Source organism: Myotis myotis, unplaced genomic scaffold (genome assembly GCF_014108235.1).
Source record: "Myotis myotis isolate mMyoMyo1 unplaced genomic scaffold, mMyoMyo1.p scaffold_m19_p_2, whole genome shotgun sequence".
Classification (NCBI taxonomy): domain Eukaryota; kingdom Metazoa; phylum Chordata; class Mammalia; order Chiroptera; family Vespertilionidae; genus Myotis; species Myotis myotis.
In genome coordinates, this window is record NW_023416324.1 from 196560010 (window position 1) to 196572477 (window position 12468).

Below are 12468 nucleotides of genomic sequence, written 5' to 3' on the forward strand. Positions count from 1 at the left end.
TAATGCCAGTGTACTGAAAAAGTGGCTGGAACAGCCCACCTATACCTTTATCTGACATGTTCATCACTTCCCCCACCCTTTGGAGAAACGAGGTTATTGACATGGAAACTCAGATTCTCCAACAGGCATACATACTAAGTCACAGGAGTTTTCTAACAGCTCTTAGAAACTGACAAGGGAACTTGGAAGCCCATTAATACCCCAAACTCACCCACCTCCATACATCTTCACTGACAGACATCAATAGCAACAGTAAGTTTACACATAAAGAACAAGTGAGGGAAAGGCAAATGCAGTGTCAATCTGTCTGAGTGTAGGCAATGATGCGTTGATTAGACCCGTACAAACTTCAGTCCCCTTTAGTTATTCCCAACTCAGCCTTCAGGCCATAAATTTTTGCTGTGAAGAATTCAGATGTAATATAGCCGCTCCAGCACTCTTCACAGTACTGCGTGTCAATACTGGGAATGGTCTCTAATTAATTTAAACTGCACACAGTACTTTAGTGAAACAAGAAGTTTATTACTCCCACTCAGTAGTTCCTGGGGGCTTTGATGTTAAGTCATACATAATTCGAGAAATACCAGGAATCTTCTTAATCTCAGTGACCATCTTTAACACCACCTGTTATAAAACAAAGATTACAATTAAAAGAATCCACTGCATGTACAAAAATCCCAAAGGGCTTGCATTTGCAGTTTGAAACTGTAATCTATTTTTACTATTTGCTTCTATGTACATGGGATGGCCTCTGATTAATTTTAGGTAGTGAACCTACTTCCCTCTATAGGTTGAAGTGACTTAAATTCAGTACTACTCAAAGTACGGCCCACAGATAGGTGCTAGCCTACGAGTTGTTTGTCGCAGGTCCATGACAAGTGTTTAGAAACATTCATAGCAATTTCACATTGCTCTGGCATCTAAACATAGTATTTTATGTGTTTAAGCCAATTCTTCACAAATTATCTGTGGCTAAAACAACTCTGAGTCTACCAAGGTGGTGCATAATGCATTATAATAATAACCACTGACATGTGTACAGGAGAAGAAAGCCTGGTCACTGAACAAAAACTTGGCAAATCTGAGCCTAACAAAAAAACAGACTGTAAGCCACATTTCCCAGCCCAGCTGTGCAGCTACAACCAGAGCCTTGCATTAGCTACTGGAGCAGTGGTCCAACTAACAAAAGCTCAGTGTGATTTTCATTTTCTAACAAGCAAATGACTCCTTTGTGGAGAGAGAATAGGAGAGGGAGATGGTGATCAAAAATTAAATTGCTGGTAGCAGAATATTAAAGAATTCTTGGGTTTCTGGTCATAATGCCATCAATTCTCATCCTTATTTCCAATAAACTTTTCTTCACTCCTCAGGTTTTCTTCTTTACTTAGAAAATATTGTTTGTAAAGTAGAGGTTGGTTGGCAAAATTAAATAAAGTTATAGATTAGAGTTGTTTGGTTCCTCTCCATATGGTAATCAGACATCTAGAGGGTTTTAATATATTTAAGGCCTTTTTCTACTACAGTGTACTGAACAATCATGTGGAGATAAAAAGAGCCTGTCTTCTGAACAGAAAACCAAATATCAACATTGTCATAGTCTATTCCACTCGCCATATTATAAAATGTATGAGGCACTGAAAATATACATTAGAAGGAATATATAAATTACCTCTACAGGGATCTCATTGCCAGGTGTTGCAGGTATACCAGTCATGAAATCACTAGTAATAAAGGTTCGAATAACCACAGATCTCTGGCATGAAGGCTGCTTCTGAAGTGGGTCCCGATCAAAATGTAATGGTGTCAAAATCACCGGCATCTGACTGATTTTTCCAGCATAACCTAGAGAAAGGAAGTTAACATAGAGAGCCAATCACCATCCATGGAAAAGCACTGCGACCTAGTTCAATAAAACCCTCCCAGACAATATCTGGTCACATACACACACCAGTTAGGACAGCCATTGTACATTGTTTCCAGCTACTCTAACGGCATTTTAAGTAAACTCAATCACAAATACAAGTAATAAAATTTGACTGTAGTGCTATGATGTAGTGATGACACTATATATATGTAACATATATATAAAGCCTATTCTTTTAATTCGTGGTAGTTATGGTCTAGAGCAGGGGTCCTCAAACTATGGCCCGCGGGCCACATGCAAATACAAATATTGTATTTGTTCCCATTTTGTTTTTTTATTTCAAAATAAGATATGTGCAATGTGCGTAGGAATTTGTTCATAGTTTTTTTTTAAACTATAGTCCGGCCCTCCAACGGTCTGAGGGCCAGTGAACTGGCCCCCTGTTTAAAAAGTTTGAGGACCCCTGGTCTAGAGGAAATACAGTTAGGTTGTTGCAAGCCTCTGGTCACATTTTCATCAACCCATCAGTACATACCTTGTTTTATGTATTTAATATTTATTGCAGATTCATTAACATTGAATTCACGGCCAACAGCACTATAATTCAGGCATGAACAAACCTTACTAACCTACATATTTTCTCTCTGAGGCACATCACAGCCTTCCTGTGCTTAGAAATCTAGACAGCACCTCAGCACTATGCGTGGGGGACATTTTAAACAGTGAAATCACCAACCAAAAGCATGAAAATGACAAAAATATGCCACTAAATAGCCTACAAAAAGAACATTTGTTTACAGTAAGAGCTAGAACAAGAAAGCAGAGTACTGCCTTGTTCAACATCAGTTGCAAGTTGGTCAACTCAATTTTTTTGCCACTCTGCACATGTCTGCACACAAACAAAGGGTGGATAATTTTTTTATGAAGGCAACATCATAGAATTATCCATAAACATGAAAGCACCTAAAATTAAAAAATCTTATAATTCTACTAGAAATCACAATGCCAAGCATCCAAATTTTAGTTAGAGCATGCAGTGATAAGCAACATGAGCAACTTACCGGACTCCCTGAGAATGTTCTGAGCCTCAAAATCAGCTTGGCGTAAAGTACTGAGCACCCCTGTTGTCAAGAAAGTGGGAGTAACATCCGTAGGAGGCTCTTTAACTGGTGGGCCAAATATATAGACAACTCTAGAAGGGGGGAAGAGGAAATTACAGAAAATTACAATTTATTATGATAAGCAATGCACAAGGAATAACATTCTTTCCATTTATTCTTAGGCCCCTCTCCTACCCACTTCAAATCCCCAAATGGGTTGGTTAGAATATAAAATTATAGAGGGGCCTATGTTCTATGTACCTTCCTCAAAGTGTATTCTCTAGAATACTAATATCTCAGAATGTGCAAAGATATATGTGATTATCATATTCCTCTTTTCATTTAATGTCTTGAGTTAGAGTGCCCCCAATATATCATATCCAACTGGAACCTGTGGTGAAAATAGGATATTTGCAGATGTAATCAAGTTAACATAACGTCAGGGTAGCCGTTAATCCAATGCAGGGGTCCTCAAACTTTTTAAACAGGGGGCCAGTTCACTGGCCCTCAGACCGTTGGAGGGCCGGACTATAGTTTAAAAAAAAACTATGAACAAATTCCTATGCACACAGTACATATCTTATTTTGAAGTAAAAAAACAAAACGGGAACAAATACAATATTTGTATTTGCATGTGGCCCGCGGGCCGTAGTTTGAGGACCCCTGATCCAATGACTGGGTGTCTAAAACCAGAGAAATCTTGGAACGTAACACACACAGGCAGAAGAGGGCACGTGAGAATGGAGAAGATTGGCGTTACACTGCCACAAGCCAAAGACTGCCACCCAACACCAGAAACTAGGAAGAGGCAGGAAAGGATCCTCCCCTAGAGCCTTCAGAGAGCATGGCCCTGCTGACACCTTGATCTTAGACTTTTAGCCTCCAGAATCGTGAGAGAATGAATACTTTGTTTTAGCTTCTCTGTTTGTGGTAATGTGTTCCGGTAGCCCCAGGAAATTAATACTCATAAGCTTGGGGAAACAGTGAGTTGAACAAACAGGTTTTTACCACAAAACTTCAGAAGTTGTAATATGCTAATATGCACTGGAAACATCCAAGATGAGGCTACAATGAATTTCCCAAACTTATTTGACTACTCAATCTTTTTTTCATTTTGGGCAACACTAATCCCAAGGAAAGATTCTCCTTTCCTCTTTATTAAAAATGTAACCAAAATGGACACCTAAACTTGGTATTCTACTAGTTCCTTCTAAAAGGAATAACTCATAAGTGCTTTCAGTAATTATCTATTTGAAAGATATGAAGATACACCACTGCAAGTGTTAATAAAAGTAGGGTTTGGAACATAGCTTGAGGAAATTAGGCTCAAACAACTCAAGGGGAATCTTACCACTGTTTGGAGGATCTGTTGTACAACCTTCACTCAGGAAAAAAGAGGCAGTCAGGGTAGAGATAGGAGTGCCACCTCGCTTCCCCATCCCAACTCCAGCCAGCAGGCAACTAATTGTCCCTTTCCCTTAGCCCTATCTGGCTTAGTAAAGAAAATCAATCTCCCTTGGCAATCTCCCATAGTTAAGTTTAGTTATGCTTTTCTTTTCTTCTTAATATATACTTGGAATTAAGCACACAGAAGAAAACAGCAACCGATCAAAACCACCACTACCACCAACTACTTCATTGCCTCCTCCAAAATATACTGTAGCAGAAAAAAAAGTTTTGTCCAAGAGAAAGTAAGACACATTTCTATTTAGCAACATAGTTCCTAGAGCTCATAAACAATCCTTAAAGGAAAAGGCAAGTAGACAAGAGAATGCCACAACTTGATTTTTTTGGTCTAATTTCTTACAATCAAGAGTGATAATAAATATGCAAGGATAGGTAGAACAGCCAAACTGGAGCAGTCGCTCTCTCTACAAAGATTCCATCTAATAGCAATGGGGGCCGGGGGGAGAGAGAGACACCAAAAAATGGGAAACAATTTTAGAAATGTATTTCTAATTCCTAAAAAGGAGCTTAGCAAAAATCTAAAACTTACAAAGACTCTTTCTTTTTAGGGCTTGTTAGGTTCATATTTTAAAATGTAGTAGGTTTATTGTTGTTGCTTATTTGTTAGACTTTTTTTATGGGGGGTGGGAAAGGAAGGGTTGTGTAAAGAGAGAGAAAAACAGAAGAAAGAAAAGACAGGAAGAGAAACCAGCATATAAAGGACAGAGACTAAGTTTAAACATGGGTGAGTAACCTCGGCAAAAGAAAAATAGAGGGAGATAAAACTGTAAGAATGCACTAATTGCATAGTAAGAGCAGGGGAGTCAAAATTAGGGAAAGGAAATACTCCATTTGACCTCTAAAGTTAAAGTATTAGCATTATTCAGAAGATGAATTATGAGCCATTACTTTAACCAAAACAATTATCTCCATTCAAAAGAGTTCATTACAATCCTAGCCAGTTTGGCTCAGTGGATAGAGCGTTGGCCCATGAACTGAAGGGTCCCAGGTTAGATTCCAGACAAGGGCATATACCTCTACTGCAGGTCCATCCCTGGCCAGGTTGGAGCACATGCGGGAGGCAACCAGTTGATGTGTCTCTCACATCGGTGTTTTTCTCTCTCTCTCTCCCACCTCCCTTCCACTCTCTAAAAATCAATGGAAAAATATCCTCAGATGAGGATTAACAACAACAACAAATAGAGAAGCACCATGATATGCAGAAGGAGTATATGCTATTTGCTAGCCCTTCCCATCTTCCACATACTGATTTCCAAGTAACAAAAATTAAAGCCCTGTGGCTCAAATTGCAGAGCTGCCATGTCTTGGCAGATGAATTCAATCAATAAAAAATTGCTTATATAGTAAGTAAATAAAAATAGGTACTTACAAACTTACCACTATTTATTTTAAAATTCACTCTTTTTCAGTGTATTAAAGGTGCTTCCTTATTTGGGGGCCTTAGGTTCATCGGAGTAAACCTTTTAATAGGCATAGTCCCACCAGTAAAAAAGATGGTTTCCCTGTGACTCCTTATCTGGAAATCCCAACAGCAGGCAGTTGGAGAACAATACACACTCGGCTAGGTAACCACCAATGGAAAGATTTCTAATTTCTGCAGCAAATTTGAATAAACTAAAACATCAAGTAATTATTTTTGGTTGTTAACTACCCAATACCCATTAAAAAAAAATAAAAAAAAATAAAAAAACAAGACCAGAGAAGAGTGAACAACTGTGAAATAAGAATATTTAATGAGCAATCTGGCACCAAACAAGTTGAGATTACTGAACTATACAAAGGATAATGTATTGTAAAATAGACAAAGATTATAACTCAGCTATTGATATATCCAACATAAAAATTAAAGTGCAAATTAAAGGAAAAATAAATCTGAAAAACTAAATTGAAAATAAATTATACATGTAGTTATTTTAATGATATCGGGCATTTGCCTATTTCTTTTCTTTGATTTCCTGATTATTATTAAATTAACTAAGCCCCTAACTTGTAATTCTACAGCCTTCAGATATTTTTTTCAATCCTTTGGAATAAAACATGTTACCATAAAATAGGTAGTGTAAGCTGCTAATTTGGAAGACATGACTTAAAACTGCCTTTTTTAAAGCAGATAAATGCATTGTGTTGAAGAAACAAAACACAAGATATTAAATATCTACTCAATTGTGACCTAAGTAGATATATCTGTATCTACACTTGAGCCTTTTGGTCCTTTAAAAAAACACCTTGCCCAGTTGGTGTGGCTCAGTGTTTGAGGGTCAACCCCTGGACCAAGAGGTCACCAGTTTGATCCCCAGTCAGGGCACACGTGTCCAGATTTTGGGCTCGATCCCCAGTTTGGGGAGAGCAGGAAGCAGCCAACTGATATTTCTCTCTCATTGATGTTTTTATCTCTCTATCCCTCTCCCTTCCTCTCTCTCTAAAGGAATCAATAAAAACATATTTAAAACAACAACAACAACAACAACAACAACTTATCCTTCCATTACACCTTATCCCCTGCTCCCACTGTAGAGCATACCTGTTAATGTTGTGACACATGCGAGGTATAAGCCTAGCCAGGAAAATAAGTGATTCCCAGTCAGGCTCATCTTTACTGGAGATTCCACACACATAACTGTAGGAACGACAATCACCCTGAAAGTAAAAATGCATTCAATAATTTTAATGGTTTTGCAGGTGAGTGGATTAAAAACCTATGGTACATCTACTCAATGGAATACTACACCACTATAAAAAAGAAGAAACTTTTACCATTTGCAACAGCATGGATGGAACTGGAGAGCATTATGCTAAGCCAGTCGGAGAAAAACAAATATCACATGATCTCACTCATATGTGGGATATAATGATCAATATAATTTGATTAACAAGAATAGATCCAGAGACAAATGGCCGGGGATGGGGGGTGGGGTGTTTAGAGAGCAACCAAAGGACTTTGTATGCATGCATATTAGCAAAACCAATGGAAACAGACACTGGGGCTGGGGCAGTGGGTGCTTGCCAGGGGTGGGAATGGCTGGCTGGTGGTGGGAGGGTCAAGCAGGGAAAATGGAGACATATGTAAAACTTTAGACAATAAAAAAAAATAATGGTTTTGTTGAAGTCAAAAAATGGACCAGAAAACATTTCATGCATGATGACACCATTAATAGTAATCCTTTTTGAAAAGAAACTTGTTTATAAAAGTATTAGAGGCCCAGTGCATGACATTTGTGCACTGGGGGAGTGGGGACATTCCTCAGCCGGGCCTGCGCCCTTTAGCAGTCTGGGAGCCGTCAGTCGGACATCTTTAGCACTGCCACGAAGGCCAGAGAGACTCCCACCACTGTTGCTGCACTCACCAGCCATCAGTCCGACTTGTGGCTGAGCTGTGCTCCCCCTCTGGGAGCGCACAGACCACCAGGGGGCAGCTCTTGCGTTGAATGTCTGCCCCCTGGTGGTCAGTGTGTGTGATAGCAACCGGTTGTTCTGCTATTCAGTCAATTTGCATATTACCCTTTTATTATATAGAGGCTATATGGATACTTCTCTAATGATATAAATAAATCCTAAATTTAAATCTCATATTAAATTCTACCTAAATCAGTTCAGACATAAAGTGTCATGGTAATTTTAAGAATTTATTCAACACATGCCAGAAGCCCATTGGGATCTCATTATAAGTTCCTGCCCAAATGTGGGCAGCCAGCACACTTAATCTGGAAGACAAGATCTGCCCATGTTGATTAGGTGAAAAAGGATTCTTAAGTCAGAGATAAAAAATAAAAATAAGCTTAAAAAGTTATTAAAAAACAAGTGAATAAAACTGGTAATAATATTAATTCCCCTTTTCTTTGTCCTGTTTAATCCAAGTAATTTTCTGTTTTTAAAAATCAAATTACACTAAAGAGCAATTTTTAAAGTCATTAAACTACCCTAATAACCAGTATACTGAAGAAAATGAGAATTTAGTCTATGTGAATGCTAATTTGACAGTATCTATTAAAGTTTAAGATGTACATGCTTTTGCCCTAGCTGGTTTGGCTCAGTGGATAAAGCATCAGCCTGTGGACTGAAGGGACCCCGGTTCGATTCTAGTCAAAGGCATATGCCCAGATTGCAGCTCAATCCCCAGTAGCGGGCATGCAGGAGGCAGCCAATCAATGATTCTCATCATTGATGTTTCTATCTCTCTCTCTCCTTCTCCCTTCCTCTCTGAAATCAATAAAATATATGTCTGTAAATATAGATATATATTAAAAAGATAAAAATCATACCCTGTATAATAAAACCCTAATATGCAAACTGACCGAACAGTGGAACGAACAGTCGCTATGACATGCACTGACCACCAGGGGGCAGATGCTCTATGCAGGAGCTGCCCCCTGGTGGTGAGTGCACTCTCACAGGGGGAGAGCTGCTTAGCCAAAAGCCAGGCTCACAGCTGGCGAGTGCAGCAGTGCTGGCGGGAGCCTCACCTGCCTCCTCTGTAGGCAGGCAGTAAGAAGCGAGGGGTCCTTGACTGCGAGAGCCCCCGATTGCAAGAGGGCGCAGGCTGGGCTGAGGGACTCCCCTCACAAGTGCACTAATTTCATGCACCGGGCCTCTAATAATAAAATAAATGAACATGCTTTTAACCCAGGAAACAGGAAATGAGCTTACAGAAGCACATGACCAACTGCTTAAAGAAATAAAACATTACTTGCTGAAATGCCTGTAACATTAAAATACTGAAAGCAATTTAAATGCCCATATATAGAGAAATGATTAAAGTATGATATAACCATATATGGAATACAAGCCAGCAGTTAAGAATAATCTGTAATGGTGTGAAAAGTTCATTATGTTCAGTTTTTAAAAAGTGCATCTGTAATTCCCTTTATTGTCCTGTTAAAATAACTGCATCTGGAAGAATACATACAACACAACTGGAAAGCAACAATAGGAAAAATTACTTTTAAATGTACTGCATTTTGATTTTTTTTTTTTCACAATTATGGTTTACTTTGGGATTTAGAAAATAAACTTCATTACTACACTAAACGTGAATTAGGATTTTTACTGAGCTTCCAAGGCTCTCCAAAGGCCCAAGAGACCAGAATAAAGTTAAATATCTAACCAAAAAAAGAACTTTCATTTTGATGGAAGAGTAGTGGAGCCTAAATAAGCTTCATTTCTTAAAAAGTCACTCATCCAACAAATTCAGGAAAAATAGTATATTTATTAAGTTTTACGTGAATAATCTCTAAAACAGTTCATTTTCTTCCATACATAATTCTATTCTACAAGGCCATTATAAACACATTATCCCAATATCTGACAATCATATCACTAAGCTAAATTATTGACACCTTTTCTGGTTTTCATTTTACTACAAACTCTAACAAAAAAGAAACCTTCACTTGAAGAGCATATAAACAAAGGAGAACTTAATATAATCTAACTAGAGACCCAGTGCACAAAATTCGGAAACATGGGGGGTGGCGGGGTCCCTCAGCCGTTCCCCCTGGGAAGCAGGCCTAAGCCGTCAGTCAGACATTCTTAGCACTGTCGTGGAGGCGGGAAAGGCTCCCGCCACCACCGCTGCACTCGCCAACTGTGAGCCTGGCTTCTGGCTTAGTGGCGCTCCCCCTGTGGGAGCGCACTGACCACCAGGGGGCAGCTCCTGCATTGAGTGTCTGCCCCCTGGTGGTCAGTGTGCGTCATAGAAACCAGTCGTTCCACTGTAAGGCTGAAACCGGCTCTACAACATCCCCCAAGGGGTCCCAGATTGCAAGAGGGTGCAGGCCAGGCTGAGGGACCTCACCGGTGCACAATTGGGGCTGGGGAGGGATGTGGGAAGTTGGCCAGCCGGGGAAGGACCGCAGGAGAGTTCCTGGGCGTGTCTGCTCAGTCCTGATCGGCTGGACCCCAGCAGCAAGCTAACCTACCAGTCGGAGTGTCCTCCCCCTAGTGGTCAGTGCACGTCATAGCGACTGGCCAACCGGTCGACTGTCTGCCCCCTGGTGGTCAGTGTATGTCATAGCGAACGGTTGAGCAGCCTTCACATATCATTAGCATATTACACTTTGATTGGTTGAACAGACAACCAGACAACCGGACACTTAGCATATTAGGTTTTTATTATATAGAAATATGAATAGCATTATAAAAGTAAAAACTATATGATCCTCACATGCTTTTACAATTGGAAAGACAGAACAATAAATATACAAATGTCATTTGTACATTATCAAAGCTAAAAGAGAGAAGACATAAAAGAAATAGAGCACTAGTTTAAGAAATACACAAGTTGAGAATGAGACCTAAGTGGTGTATAACGTTCATCAGGGGGCCTTCTTGCAATTAAAGACTTCTAAAGCAATAGTACATTTCATACCAAGAAGGATAAATGAGAACATGACCTCTTGGTGACTATCCTTCAAGGCAGAAGCAAGCAAGCAAACCCTAAAGCAAGTCATTCTTTGAATTTTTACTTTTGGTTAGAGATGACAGATGTTCCAAAACTACAAGATCTCAGCCTGAATATTGAGTTCCTATAATCTTGTTCACTCCATAATTATTATATAAAATATTACCTTTTTACATATTTTCATATTTCATTTCCCTAAATCATTCCTATTTGAACAATAATGAAAAGAACATCTGCAGAAAGTTATGTCACAGGGCAATGGATTCACACAACTCACCTGCACACCTACAGTTTTAATTGGCAGCAGAAAGGCATTCAGTGAATGCAGACTTGTAATTTGCATCAGTTTCTCCTGGTCCTCTTCTGTTGTGCAAGCTTTGACTCTTTGTAATAGCGTATGCGGCTGGGAAAAAATCACACACAGATATTTCTTAAGGTTTCAAGAAATAAGGTACTCACTCTTTTGGAATCTATTACTATCTTAGATATCTACATTTACTGCTTTATAGCAATAGATCCTATTGGGCACCTCTCTTTGACTTGTGTGTACTATGCAGTATAAATCCTAACCCTGTTTTTATTCTTTTAGAGTTCCCCTTAAATGTTATCATGCATATTTAACAAGAGAATCTCTCTAACCACTTGGCAAACAATGCAAGCATATTTAAATGCTTTAACTCCAATCAATCCCCTTGTGGTTTACATGTTATTTTAACTACATATTATTGTAATATTTTAAAAATAAACACCAATAATTATAGATCATTATTTTTATATATTCCATGTTTGCTTGAATGTTACCATTTTCTTTTCTTTGTTTACCATTTTCTTTACCTTTTTTTTGTTTACCATTTTCCATTTTCTTTTGTTTACCATTTTTTTCTTGCATATCAGACCTTTCTCCTGAGATCCTTTTGCTTCTCCTAAAGTCATCCCTTTAAAACAGTGGTTCTCAAAAAATAAAATCCTATCTAATAAAAGAGAAACATGGTAATTAGCTGGACCTCCACTACCCTTCCCATTGGCTAATCAGGGCGATATGCAAATTAACTGCCAGCCAAGATGGTGGCCAGCAGCCAGGCAGCTTGAAGCGAACATGAGGCTTGCTTCCTTCAGTGACGGAGGAAGCCAACGTTCCCCACCTGCCGCTGCCGGCCTCTGAGCTTGCAGTTTGAAACATTGTTACAAATATAGAAGCTAAACAAAACCCCAGAAACCTGCTTTCAGCCAGCTGGGATCTCAGAGCTGGAGTTGAAACAGTGTTTCGATTATAGAACCCAAACAAACCAGATACCTGCTTTCAGCAGCCGAGGCCTAAAAGCTAGAGCCAAGCCTCAGAGCTAAAGCTGGCCCAGAATAAAAAAAAAAGAAAAAAAGGAGCGGTTGGGAGCTTCAGTCACCATCCAGCCTGAAAACAGCCCTCAGCCCCTCACCCAGGCTGGCCAGGCACCCCAGTGCGGACCCCCACCCTGATCCAGGACACCCTTCAGGGCAAACCAGCCGGCCCTCACCCATGCAGCAGGCCTCTATCCTATATAGTAAAAGGGTAATATGCCTCCCAGCACTGGGATCAGCGTGACAGGGGGCAGCACCCAAACCCCCTGATCGCCCTGAGGCTCTGTGTGTGACAGGGGGCGGGGCCA

General features: G+C 39.6%; 1 protein-coding gene across 2 annotated transcripts in view; it reads right to left on the minus strand.

Moving 5' to 3' along the window:
* Window positions 1-501: 501 nt before the first annotated feature.
* GMPS (guanine monophosphate synthase) overlaps window positions 502-12468 on the minus strand; it is a 57985-nt gene continuing 46018 nt past the window's right edge. The window contains exons 12-16 of one of the 2 annotated variants that reach the window (XM_036347353.1): window positions 11103-11228; window positions 6953-7068; window positions 2926-3056; window positions 1670-1842; window positions 502-624 (exon numbers count right to left, since the gene is read on the minus strand). In XM_036347353.1, the coding sequence (XP_036203246.1) occupies window positions 523-624; window positions 1670-1842; window positions 2926-3056; window positions 6953-7068; window positions 11103-11228 (648 nt within the window). In that variant the 3' untranslated portion in view covers window positions 502-522. The remainder of the gene's footprint in view (window positions 625-1669; window positions 1843-2925; window positions 3057-6952; window positions 7069-11102; window positions 11229-12468) is intronic. The other variant, XM_036347354.1, reaches the window with a different exon arrangement.